This window comes from Rhinoderma darwinii, chromosome 5, assembly GCF_050947455.1.
Source record: "Rhinoderma darwinii isolate aRhiDar2 chromosome 5, aRhiDar2.hap1, whole genome shotgun sequence".
Lineage (NCBI taxonomy): Eukaryota > Metazoa > Chordata > Amphibia > Anura > Rhinodermatidae > Rhinoderma > Rhinoderma darwinii.
This window is the reverse complement of record NC_134691.1, coordinates 36,541,910-36,556,191: the sequence shown is the minus strand read 5'-3', so window position 1 is coordinate 36,556,191 and position 14,282 is coordinate 36,541,910. Positions and strand designations below refer to the sequence as shown.

The 14,282-nt window shown below is 42.8% G+C and overlaps 1 protein-coding gene across 1 annotated transcript in view; it reads right to left on the bottom strand.

Annotated features, from left to right (window-relative positions):
• The window catches only part of RSPO2 (R-spondin 2), a 130,653-nt gene that overhangs the window by 34,977 nt on the left and 81,394 nt on the right, over positions 1-14,282 (bottom strand). Inside the window, exons 4-5 of the mRNA XM_075827990.1 lie at positions 635-778; positions 49-237 (exon numbers count right to left, since the gene is read on the bottom strand). Of these exons, the coding sequence (XP_075684105.1) occupies positions 49-237; positions 635-778 (333 nt within the window). The remainder of the gene's footprint in view (positions 1-48; positions 238-634; positions 779-14,282) is intronic.

Sequence of the window (14,282 nt, the reverse complement as noted above, 5' to 3'; positions counted from 1 at the left end):
ACTTCTATAAATTAGATATTGCTTTTCATCTACTGGAATCTGTCTTACCTCCAGGACAGTGTCTTACTGCCATTTTACATCTTCTAGATTCGGCAATGGTTGGACAAGGGATGGTGTCTTTTGCTGGCTTCTTTACAATCTGTCGAGTCCTTGTCTCCAGGCCCCATTTATATCCACACGTTCTGTTATTCCTACTGCATGTTCCCCATTCGCTCCATGGTCCCACCTCACACCCATCTGGAGGAATACAACAGACACAAAATCCTCAAAAATCACAGGTTTGAGGAGAACTTTATTTACTGAAGACAACCCTAATGACCCAAACAGCCAGCAATGTAATGTCATAACCAAAATTTTATTGAACCCTGACAATTGTATGGCGACCATGTCTGACACAGTCAGTAGTTATTTCAGAACTTCACGGTAAACAAATTATGGTGGTTATAGATTAAGGAAAACTGGGGTTGTCCAGAATTAGAAAAGTAAAATAAAATCTGAAAAAAGGGCTGATCTGCAATACCAGCCACCAACCATGAACAGATATGGCACGGTTTTATACATTAAAAAAAAAAAAAAGCCAATCCTTTTTTCTAATCCTCGACATTCCTTTTAAAAGAAGAGCTGTTTTACTCACCTACGCACTCCATGGTGTCATCAAGTGGTGCAAATCCCTCTGGACATTCCTCAAAACAACGCCCCTTGTGAGAATAAAATCCTGGTTTGCACTTAGTGCAAAAATCTCTGCTAAAACAAGAGTCACAATTCTCGATTCTGCATCCTAAAACAGAAATTGAAAAAAAAATGAGCTCCCCCCTACAATGAAGTGTAAACATTTTGAAACAGAATTTTTTAAAATATCTTATTTCTATGTACAGATTAATTGACGATACAGGCCGAAGCGGTAGGCTGCACTATGTTTCTGACTAAGGCCCCATGCACACGACCGTAAAATCGACCGTAATTACGAGCCCATTCATTTCTATGGCCGACGGACATATATGTCTCGGGAGGGTGTCTGTGCCGTAGAAACCTGGCGAAAAAAATAGGACGTCCTATTTTTTTATTTTACGGACTGTGCTCCTATACTATATAAAAACGGCCAGCTATCCGCGGCCGGCCATGCCCTGTATTACGGGCACGGTCGTGTGCATGAAGCCTACATGTCCTCTTCTGTTAGGTGAAATGTAGTCATGGACACTTTGTGTGGATTCAAACCACCAAATACACAACAATGTTCCAGCGCACACACACGGCCAGTATTCAAGCCAGGCGGGAAGCAGATATGATTGCCTGAGGTCATCTGGAGCCATAAAGAGGGCTCCATGACAATCAGGGTCAGATAATAGAGGCCATATATGGCATGTGCCTCCACCCCCTTGGGGCTTTGGATGGCTCCTTCACCCACCCTTCCAGCCCGGTGCTTATAAATTTCCAACTGGATCATGAGAACCGGTTGTCCAGCAGGTGCAATTGAGATTTGGCTTCCTTTCCCATCAATCACCTTGAATGCCTAGTAGTCACTATGTATATAGGTAGTGTATACACTGCCTACCTTTGGTACCCCACATCTGAGGAAAATGGATGTCACCTGATGACTGCTATTTGATCCTATCCAGCCAAGCAGAGGTGGCCATGCATGTGTGTGATCTCCATTTAAGTTTAAGGAAGTTGCTTTTTTTGGCTGCCTCTATAACTCCTATACACCTGATGCACATACAAAGCCAACGCTCTTATAATTGGTTCGGTTTGAGGGTGGAATGGGAGCCCCCACCAACTTTTTTTGCCCAGGGACCTCTACCAACTTTACTCCAGATTTAATACGAATACTGCAGCTCAAAAATGTGACACAATTTCCGCACAAAAAGAAAAAGAATCAGTTTTGCAAAAAAAATAAATAAATGCTGAGTTTTTTTGCAGTGATTATGTGAACATTCTTGGATAAAAAAAAATACATGACAAAACCATGAATATTAAAGTCATAAAAGTTATTCACAAATCTGTGGCATTATGTTTGCACATTTATCTTTGAACCAAAATACTGCAGCCATAAGTCTATAGTACAATAGAAGGTCTACATACTGTACACAGCGTTTTGGTTTGTGGCATTTTAGGGATTTGATGCTTTTATTTAAAGGATAAAAAAAAATTGCCAGAGAAAAAGGAACGTAAAAAAATAAAAAAGAAAAACCACACACAATCTATACTTACACCAAACGTTGGGAATTACGCTATGGACCACAGTGTTCAGCAGCAGCCAACTACTGGCTGCCACTTTCACCTGGCATTGGACAACATATCATCATTATGAAAGAGGCAGTGGGGGACCCCAGGAACCAGTAGCATGGGTATAGTGCCAAGATTTAAACATAAGTGCGTATGTAGACATCTTTATCTGGACTCCAATAACTTGCTGCAGCGTGATATCACACAACAAAAGACATTGAAAAAGTCAAGATAAAGGATCTTGCCATTGTGTATTTAATGCTTTGAAAGTCAAGATAAAGATGGCTACATCTGTATGGATGCAGCGTGATATCACACAACAAAATCCATTGAAAAAAGTAATTGAAGAAGTAAAGATAAGGGATCCAGCCACTGTTTATTTATTGCATTAAAAGTCAAGATAAAGACGACTACATGTGTATATTAGTATAACTGCATCTATTTTTTTTAAATTGAGCCAATACAAATTGAGTTTTAAGGGTCGGAAAACCATATACAAAAACACAAAATTGGTTTCAACAGTCATTGCCTAATATATAAAATGAAGAAAATTAATAAAAAAGAGTAAGTAGTCTATAAAAAAACAAACTAAAAAAACTAAATACATTGTATCATCATCTAATGGATGGGGAAGGGGAAGGAGATCGTCTGAACGGCAGAATAGCTTTATACCTGGAGGAACAATGGGCGCACACATTATAAATCAGGTACATTATGGGAAATACGTGGCTCATTTCTGAAACACTATATTCGGCATCAATGCAAAGTATCACCAGACATATGGAGTTACAGCCGCGTGCATTTGGAACTCATTTCATATAGCACAATACTTGCTCCTTTGGTCAATTGCATAAATCATTCCAGTCTCATTGTGTCTGAGAAATACAGAACTTCTGAAATAACCATTTATAAACTCCCTAAGGCTTTTTCCAACTTTATATATTTCCTATTTTTATTTTTTTTATACATATATATAATAATATAAAGCAGCCAAGGTCAACCGGGAAATATATCGGCGACGTCTTCTGCATTATCAGCTGTAAAGGAGCCTTTGTTCTTCAGTCTTGCTCTACACTAGCTCTTCACGTCATGGATTATGCCCTCCAGACATAAACCACTATAGTCTTTGCTTCTGACAATACCTTAAAATTGACTAATCTGGGCTGAACTTATGTGTCAGGAAATAAAACAGTCTGAATTCAGGATCAGTAGGGGTAAAGGCGAATAGAAATCTGCATTGTAACAGTTTATTATTACCTATAGCCATGGCACATCATTTTCAGCAGGGTTCCAGAACATTTAGTGCTATGATATATGCTTCTTTAGTTAGGGGCAGGGGTGGATTCATGTGGGTTGAGATACCTTGGAAAAAGTTTGTTTTTTTAAGGAAACCTGAAATGATGTTGGTGTAACTTTTCCTCTCATTATTTCTCATGGCATACGCACTTGCAGGACTCTATTAAGGCCTCATGCTCACGACCATAGTTTTTGTCTTTCTGCTATCCACAATTTTGTGGAGAGCCCACGGATCCATTCATTTCTGTGGCCCCAAGCACAAGACCGTGATGTTCACAGATCAGTCTGGGGGCCACAAAAATGCAGGACAAGTAATTATACGGTCCGGATTTGCAGATTTGTGAATCCTGACGACACACAATGGAAGTTTTTTTTTGCAGACAAATGGACAGCGACAGATCAGTGGTTTTGCAGCCCACAACGGTCGGGTGCATTAGGCGTAAGGCTGGTAGAGACCTCCATCCTACATCTGGTACCAAGACCACGTGACCCCTTACAGCAGCCAATAAAAAGAAGGGGAGGTGGTCGCATGTGTGCGTGGCCCTCTCAAGTGGAGTTAGGTCTCCCAGAGGTGAGCACTGCGAGATGATAGATAGATAGATAGATAGATAGATAGATAGATAGATAGATAGATAGATAGATAGATAGATAGATAGATAGATAGATAGATAGATATGGCCCTTGTGCACAATGCAAAAGAATGTGGGCCAAGGTGGTGCTGGTGTGGGTAGCACCCGGCTCCCAAAGGTGTGTACAGACGTGTTGCAGAATTTTAGGTGAGGATTCTGCAGCAAAGCTCTGCAATAAAATGTACAGTATAATTGAGAATTAATGAAGTTTTACAAAACCCCATTCACAGCAGGAGGAAGAAATCTGTATACATTTTAAGGCATACTGTGAAATGCAAAATTTGTGGCAAAATCCACATGTAGCACATTTGCAAGTTTCCCGCCATGTCTGAACAGTACGTACTGTACCCTAACAAAAGGATGGCCAAGCCAAAGATAAACGCTCAATAACCATTTAAAAGTGAATGCTACATATTTAGGCAGAATTATATTCTAATTAAAAATAGTTTTGACTAATAATGTTCAATTGCTTGAATGAATTTTAAAAATCGGGGCTGGTAGAGGCCCTAGGGCATCGTTTAACCAGTTTGTCCTCCTTTTAATCCGGCCCAGCATAGGGTTATGCCATTGCACCGCCTGTAAGTGTATTATCCGATGGCTGGAAACACCCAGAACTTGTGCAGACATCAGATCAGAGGGGGGTAGGGAATCAACACTGATACAAGCCTAGAGTGCTGTTAGCTGCTCGTAGGTGGAACTTCACTTTTTTTTGTTTTCTTTCTGTGCGCATAATATATAAATATGTATTTTTTATTTTTCCTCATTTATTTAATTTTGGTACAGATATTTTCAGTTCAATTACTCCATCCGTTACATTATTAATCTATTACTCCACTATCACAGGTTACTAGTTTGTAACATTTATTGTACTAATCCTAATAACACTCAGGTTTACATGTAACAACTTTGACACAAATAATCAGCAACAATTTGTTCAAAGGTCACTTGAAATGAGTAAATGGGCTCAACTAGAAATTACAGGCAATTTACAAGAAAATTACATAAATGATGTGTTAATGCACAGGGCTCAACCAAGGCAGGATTAGTAAACTATGCTAAACTTTCAGTCACATCAAAGAGGATTGGTTAAGATGATTGAAACAAAGTGACATTAAGAGGTTTTTTTATGATTGTCTGGGAAGTCTAGCAACAGCTGAACCTACTAATACTTTCTAATTCATTAGTAGACTAGCACAAGATTTGTAATTATAGGTTGAGCAATTAATGTAATCGAAATTCAACATCAACTTGAAAGGCAAAGAGAATCACTTATATACAGTACTGTGCAAAAGTTATAGGCAGTTGTGGAATAATGCTGTAAAGTAAGAATGCTTTCAAAATACAGTAGAAGTGTTAAATTGTATTTTGTTAATTGCTAAAAAAAAACAACTAAGTGAATGAACAGAAGAGAAATACAAATCAAAATCAATATTTGGTGTGACCACCCTTTGCCTTCAAAACCACATCAATTCTTCTTGGTACACTTGCGCAGTCATGGATTTTGTAGGATTATAGTCCGGTGTATGATTAACCAATCATACCAAACAGATGACAATAATTATCATTTTCATATGTAGGTTGAAACGGTCATTAACTGTAGCAGAAACAGCTGTGTAGGAGGCTTAAAACTGGGTGAGGAACAGTCAAACTCTGCTACAAAAGGTGAGGTTGTGGAAGACCATTTCATGTCACAGGTCCACCATGGCAAGACTGAGCACAGCAACAAGACACAAGGTAATTATATTGGATAAGCAAGGTCTCTCCCAGGCAAAGATTTCAAAGCAGACTTGGGTTTCAAGATGTGCTGTTCAAGCTCTTTTGAAGAAGCACAAAGAAACGGGCAACTTTTAGGACCGTAGACGCAGTTGGCAGCCAAGGAAACTTAGTGCAGCAGATCAAAGACACATCATGCTTACTTCCGCTACAAATCAGATTTCCAGCAGTGCCATCAGTTCAGAACTGGCAGAAACTAGTGGGACCCAGTTACACCCATCTACTGTTCAGAGAAGTCTGGCCAGAAGTGGTCTTCATAGGAGAATTGTGGCCAAAAAGCCAGACCTTTGACGTGGAAACAAGGGCAAGCGACTCAACTATGCACGAAAACATAGGCACTGGAGAGCAGAAAAATGGCAGCAGGAGCTCTGGACTGAGGAGTCAAAATTTTAAATATTTGGCTTTAATAGAAGGCAGTTTGTTCGTCGAAGGGCTGGAGAGCGGTACAATAAGGTGTCTGCAGGCAGCAGCGAAGCATGGTGGAGGTTCCTTGCAAGTTTGTGGCTGCATTTCAGCAAATGGAGTTAGGAATTTGTTCAGGATTAATGGTGTCCTCAATGCTGGGAAATACAGGCAGATTCTTATCCATCAGGGAGGCGTCTGATTGGCTCCAATCAGATTCTGCAGCAGGACAACGACCCCAAACATACAGCCAATGTCATTAAGAACTATCTACAGAGTAAAGAATAACAAGGGGCCCTGGAAGTGATGATTTTGCCCCTACAGAGCCCTGAACTCAACATCATCGAGTCTGTCTGGGATTACGTTAAGAGACAGAAGGATTTGAGGAAGCCTACATCTACAGAAGATCTGTGGTTAGTTCTCCAAGATGTTTGGAAAAACCTCCCTGCCGGGTTCCTTCAAAAACTGTGTGCAAGTGTACATAGAAGAATTTATGCTGTTTTGCAAGCAAAGGGTGGTCACACCAAATATTGATTTTAGATTTCTTTTGTGTTCATTCGTGTTGCATTTTGTTAATGGATTAAAAAAATAAAAATAAACTATTAACAATTCTATTTTGAAAGCATTCTTCCTTTGCAGCAATTTTCATCAACTGTCAACCTTTTGCACAGTACTGTAGGTATACCTATGCCCCCTATAACAGCATTGCTGTTGTGTAGTTTGGAGTGTACCCTATAATGGCAGTCTAGTTGTGAAGTGTATAGCACCCCTAGTATCTGCAGTCGAGCTGTGTAGTCTATATAGCACCCCCTCGTAACGGCTGCCTGAGTGGTCTATAGCAGCCAGCGTAAAAGTTATACAAGAGTTATAATATAAGCTGAAAAAGATTCTAAATCATCATATTAAAAAAAAAAAAGAGAACAGCTTGGTGGGTTCAAACCTGACCAAGGACTACCCCTGCATTGAGTTTTTATGTTCTCCTTGTGTTTAAAGGCGTTTCCTCCCACAATCCGAAAACATACTGATAGGTTAATTTGGAATTTAGATTGTGAGCTCCAACGAGGAAAGGAACAGAAGTAGTGAGTAATGACAATCTCCGTACAGTGCTGTGGAACATGTTGGCGCTATTTAAATGAATACAATAATTAAGAGCAAATAAGAAATCCTACAGATGTAGCCATCTTTATCCTGACTTTTAATGCACAGTGGCAATAAACTTTAACTTGACTTTCAATGACTTTTCAATGGCTTTTGGGTGATATCACGCTGCAGCAAGATAAACTTGGCTACATCTGTATGTGCATGCCGGTGGACCACATCCGATGAGGGGAATTCTTTTTGTGCTCTGCAGAGAATATCTGTACAATTTAAAAAATTATATTCTGTATATTAAAAGAATGTTATGCCATACAAAAATTCAGGAGGGAATCCTTCTTGTAACGCTCTGCCACGTAGGTCACGGATATTATACAGGGAACATGATGGGGTTCGGGGAACTTCAACTATATTCGTGTCTGAACTGAGTTGTATCTTGATGCATTTGCAGAACTTCACACACAATGCCCAAATATGTTTGGTCTGCGGTCAACAGGCCCTACCACCAGTAGTGACCACGCTGGACCTCCATGCATGGTCATACACTACATTACAGAAGTGTTCGTAGAATATACAATTTTCAGAGGAAGATGGCGACAGGAAACCCTGTGCTAAAGCGGAGATGATTAGGCAAGTAAATTCGAACATTAGAATTTCCTAAGGTAATCATCAGAAAAGGAAGCCATTATGTATATTAAAATGTATGTTCTTCAGTTTAAAATCTAAAATAAAAGCAGAATCCACCATTATTAGAGCACATATGCCTAAAAGTAGTATATTGCGGACTTCTACTTCTTCTTTATAGAGCACCAATGGTCTGGTTGTGGCTGCATATTTAATCCTGTACCTTCTTGTTCCTGTGGTGGCATGTTTTTTTTGCTCATGTCTTATATGGCTTGTATTTACCTCAGTAGGGGGCCGTAAAGCAAGTGAACATGTGAGGTGCCACGTGGTGGAGGAGACCGGCATAAATATTTTAAGAATTTAAATGCTACAAGAGCCGGACCATCCGTAGAGAAGAAACAAAGCACACGTGTAAAATGAATTTGGGCGATTTACTAAAAGAGAGGACAAACTCTTGACGTTATATCTTAAATTGAAATGTAGAGATGGAAGGTGACAGGTTCTTATCAATCAGATCCTTCTAATATTTATTTAAATAATATTCAGTGACATTTTTAGTGGCCATCAGAAATGCAATGGGCGCCAACATTTTTAAACACAAAGTTGGGCAGGCTCTGCTGAAGCAGCCCTGGCCCTGCCCAGCTTCTTCTCTAGTGCACTCCAAGTCAGTACAGACAGATTAAACAAAAAAAAGAAATAGATTAAAGTCTTATTTTAAAGCCTGGTGGGATGGTATAGGCATGGGGATGGGGTGACAACCAGGTCTTCAATCTGAGAGATGTACTCTGAAATGTGGAGCTGTAGTTTTTATCTTTTTATATATAAAAAAATTTCATGGGTTCTCTTTAAGAGGTCATATTAATATGACCAATAAGCAAGTAAACACCGCAATACATTTTGTATGAGATGTATTGGCAATTGAATAATTATTTTTTTTTTTTTTTATGGATAGGATTGATTGTGGAAAGTTAGGCTTAACCACATCAAACATAAATGACACTTTTTTTTTCTAGGATGCCTGCTCCCATGAGAAGAGCAGGGGTCTATTAAGAAAGTTAAAGAAGCAATAAAGCATAATGAGTGTTTTGTTTGAGGAGCATCAGACTGTGAGAGCAGCGAAGAGACTTCAAGATACAGTCATGACGAGGGAGAGACCGTCTTAGGCAACTTCTTGTACAGTTGGTACTCTGTATAAAGTCTCCAGATCATGTGAACAACTTCCTTCTCGGATGCTGGGAAACAATCCTTGGATCCTGTAGGTTCTTTATTTTGTATGACGTATAAAAGGGATGTTTTAAAGGAAGGGCCTTAAGCGAGGGAGTGAAGGATCAAAACAATTTACCAATTTATAAACCATTCAATACATTGCCTTTACATTATCTCATTGACTAGTACTGGAAAAGTTGTCCTTACAATTCCTATAGGACATGATCTCGCCATCAGTGCTCTGTACCAATCATAAAATAATGTTCAAGTCATATTGTCAGGATATACCCTTGACCTACAGTTATTTTTTTTTAATTATCCGTACCACATCTGACCCTCTAGCGCAGGCACGTTAAGCAAAAGTGGGCATACATTCGTGTGACCCTCTCCACTTAAGTCTATGGGAGTTAAGAGACAGCCAAGCAAGTGACTTCCTTCAAAAGAAATAGCCACAGTCATGCATGGCCATCTCGCCACCACTTGTCAGCTGCATAGGATCGCCAAAACAGTAATCGGGAAGGTGGTGGATGGCTCTCTCGGTCCTGAAGTTGTGGAGACCCCAGGGCAATTGCACTATGTGCCCTCCCTATAATCTAGCTCTGTATAGATCACATACAAACAATAAATTAAATTAATAATACTGAAATCCCTAATAAATTATTACAAGGTGGAACTCATATTTTAGGAGAATAAAGGTATTATCAAGGCCAACTCTTCCCCATCCAAATCATACTTATCAAGGTTCCTGCTATGCAAACAATTTAGAGGTTCTTATACCAGATTATGACGTCATCACCAGCACAAAGTGATGTCAAATCTGTCCAGTCAACTGCATAAACGGTCATGCAATTGTATATAATAAGAGCAGTGGCGTAGCTAACGCTGTAGCAGCCATAGCGGCTGCTATGGGACCCACGGCATGAGGGGGCCTGTGCCGTCCGCCGACATGTCCTCTCCATACCTGGTGGCGCCACTAGCAGCCGTTATGGCTGCTACAGCAGTAGCGACGCTCCGCGCCCCCAGCGCCTTTCAACAACACTAGCGGCGCTTCTTTTGTTGAAACGTGCTGATTGGCAGGGCAGAATGACTTCCCCGTTAATCAGCACCTTTCACCAGACGCTAGCGGCGTGATGATGTCATCGCGCTGCTTGCGTCATTCAGCCCCAGCAGACCTGCTCCGAAGAGAGCAGGTCTGCATTGACATCGGACGGTGCTGGAACAGGATCATGTGAGTCAAGTTTTGTTTTTTTTCTAATAAAACTATGAGTGGCATTATCTACGGGGGGGGCTCTATCTACAGGGATACAGGGAAGTGGAGCACTATATACAGGGGGAGATATATGTAGGGCACTATCTACAGAGGTGGGCTATATGTGGGCATGTGGAGCACTATATAGAGGGGGACCTATATGTAGGGCACTATATATAGGGGTGAGCTATATGTGGAGCCCTATCTATAGGAGAGCTATTTGTAGGTAACAAAAAACAGGGGTGGGCTATATGTGGGACACTATATACAGGGGTAGGTTACCTGTGGGGCACTGTCTACAGGGGGACTATATGTAGGGCACTGACTACAGGGATGGGCTACATGTCGGATACTATATACAGGGGGAGTTATATGTGAGGCACTATCTACAGAGCTGGGCTATATGTGGAACACTGTCTATAGGGGGAGCTATATGTAGGGCAGCACAGTGGCTCAGTGGTTAGCACTGCTACCTTGCAGCTCTAGAGTCCATTTGTGGGGCCCTATCTACAGTGGGCTGTATGTGGGGCACTATCTACAGGGGCTTTATGGGGGGGTCACTATCTACAGGGGGGATATGGAAGCACTAACTACAGGGGGCACGGTGGGTGCGCGTATGTATGTGGGACACAGTGTATGGTACCTTTATAAACAGGGATGCTATTATATTCAGGGACAATGTATGCGCTATTATAATTAGTAGTGCAGTGTATAGCGCTATTATATTTAGGGGTTTTGAGAAATTTATCTTCTTTTATAGGTACACAAATGTTTTAAAAGTGAGAAGCTGAAGACATCTGAGCGGAAAACTGCAGAAATCGGTTGTGGCCGGGAGAAGTCTTCATAGAGGTCTGGACCAGATGGAGAAGAAAAGAGAAAAAGAACTAGAATCTGAGACGTCACCAATGAGTCACTTAATGTAAAGCTTTATTCTGCCTCTAATCAGTACTGTAGTCATTGTATGATCTGCAGCGAGATGATGGGTGGTTTGATTATGATAGGATTTCTTTTTTGTGAAACAGCATCTCCCAGCTGGAAGCTGTAGCTTTACGCCGTACAAACCTTTACGGCAGGGGTTGCACTAAATTGAGCTGTATTTGTTCTGGTGTTGTATATATGTACTGAGCTTTGTTCTGGTGCTGTATATATGTACTGAGCTTTGAAATGGTGCTGTATATATGTACTGAGCTTGGTTCTGGTGTCCCGAGGGGTTCGTGGACCAACTGGGCCGTACCACCTTGGCGGTATGGCAGCTGGCCAACAGGACGCAGGTCAGAGTCTATAGTTCGTATAGGGTACCTGTGGCAGCTCGGACAGTAGCAAGGCAGGCTAGGCAGGAACTTGGCAGCAGGTGGACGTCAGGTGTGGAGAAGCAGGTCAGGCGTAAAATACAGCACAGCACGGCTACAGCAAGAATGGCACTAGATGAGGATACAGGAGCAGGAAACACTAGGGAGCCATTTGCAAGACAGACTAGGAATACAACAACAAAGCTCAGGCATAGAACTAGGGGGCTGGACCCCTCCTATAGTCCAGAGTACTCAGGGGTGAAAGTTCAGGAACGAGGTCCGGTGCGCTCGCTGCTTCTTTAAGAGCAGGCACGGGATCCGGCATTGGTGAGAAGACGCCAGCGCTGGCTTCTCCTGAGGAGGCTGGAGCCATCGCTTGCTGACTCGGGGACTGCGGCTGCCATGGGAAGTACGGAGCTGACAGCCCGCAGCCACGGACATAACAGTATCCCCCCTCTTACGCCCCCTCTTCTTGGGACCAGAGCAAGAGAGACATTTTTCAGAAGAGCAGGAGCATTGAGGTTCTCCTCTGGCTCCCAAGACCTCTCTTCAGGACCAAATCCCTTCCAATCCCCCAAATAAAAGGTCTTTCCTCTCACTCTTTTGGTGTCCAGGATCTCTTGAACCTCAAAGGTGTCTGAAGGGCCACTGGCGACAACCACAGGGCAAGGAGTCTTGGTGTAGTGGTTCAGGACCGCTGGCTTCAGGAGGGATACATGAAAGGAGTTGGGGATCTTGAGGGTAGGAGGCAGCCGAAGCTTATAGGCGACAGGATTGATTTGTTGTAGGATCTCGAATGGTCCGAGGAACCTGGGAGCAAACTTGCATGACGGTACTCTTAGTCGAATGTTCCTGGAGGACAGCCAGACCTTTGTGCCAGGAAGAAACTGAGGTGGTTCTCTTCTCCTTGTGTCCGCCCTCCGTTTCATACGGTCAACTGCCAGCAGGATGGAGGATCGAGTCTGCCGCCAAATTTGTAGAAAGTCCCTAAAGGCCGCGTCAGTAGCAGGTACCTTGGATGAATAAGGAACTGGGAGAGGTATTCGTGGGTGTTGGCCAAGGACTATGGAGAATGGAGTGTTCCTTGTGGACTCGCTGGTATGATTGTTGTAGGAGAATTCAGCCCACGGAAGCAATTGTACCCAGTCATCATGTTGCCTAGAGACTAAGTGACGCAGGTAGTTCTCCAAGATTTGATTGATCCTCTCGACCTGTTCATTGGACTGAGGATGGTAGGCCGAGGAAAAGTCCAACTTCACACCTAGAAGTCCGCAGAGCACTCTCCAGAACCTTTAGGTGAACTGAACCCCCCGATCAGACACAATATGCTGCGGCAAGCCGTGCAGGTGGAAGATGTGTTGGATAAACAGTTTGGCCAGTTGAGGAGCAGACGGAAGGCCGGTCAGAGGAACGAAGTGGGCCATTTTTGAAAATCGATCCACCTCCACCCAGACAGTGCTGCATCCGGCAGAGAGAGGCAGGTCCATAATAAAGTCAATAGCTATATGCTGCCAGGGAGCATCGGGCACAGGCAATGGCTGGAGCAGACCAGCGGGTCTGGAGTGAGCGACCTTGTTAGCTGCACACACAGAGCAGGAGAAAACAAAGTCCATAACATCTTTGGGCAGCGTGGGCCACCAGAAATGACGGGCAATCAAATCCCAGGTCTTACGGATCCCAGCGTAAACTTCCAGTCTAGAGGTGTGTCCCCAGCGGAGGACTCTCCTTTGGTCAGCCATGCGCACAAAAGATCTCCCTGGAGGGATGTCCCCAACTTGCAGTGGATTGACAAACAATACAGGATGGGTCGATAATGTTCTGGGGCATCTCCATAGTGTCTTCCGTCTCAAAAGACCTGGACAAGGCATCGGCCCTCACATTCTTGTCAGCTGGGAGATAATGGAGCTCAAACTGGAACCTGGCAAAGAACAGTGACCACCTGGCCTGACGAGGATTCAGCCATTGGGTTGTCTGGAGGTAGGTGAGGTTCTTGTGGTCCGTAAAAAATCAGGATGGGGTGAGCTGCGCCCTCTTGTAGATGTCTCCACTCCTCCAGGGCAAATTTGATGGCCAGAAACTCCCAATCCCCAATCGAGTAGTTGCGTTCTGCGGAACAGAAGAGCTTAGAGAAATATCCACATACCCTAGACTTGCCCTTGCAACCTCTCTGGAACAGGAGTGCACCAGCACCGACATAGGGCGCGTCCACCTCCAACGAGAATTGTAGGGAAACGTCTGGATGATGGAGGATACATGCTGAGGTGAGGGCACTCTTCAGGGTATTGAATGCGGACTCTGCCTCAGGAGTCCACACCTTGGCGTTCATGCCCTTCTTAGTGAGGTTAGAGAAAGGAGATGTTAGTGAAGAGAAGTTTGGGATAAACTGTCTGTAAAAATTGGCGAATCCCAGAAAGCGCTGTATGGCCCTCAAGCCTGGAGGACGTGGCCATTCTAGGACGGACTTTATTTTTTCAGGATCCATCTTGAGACCTCTAT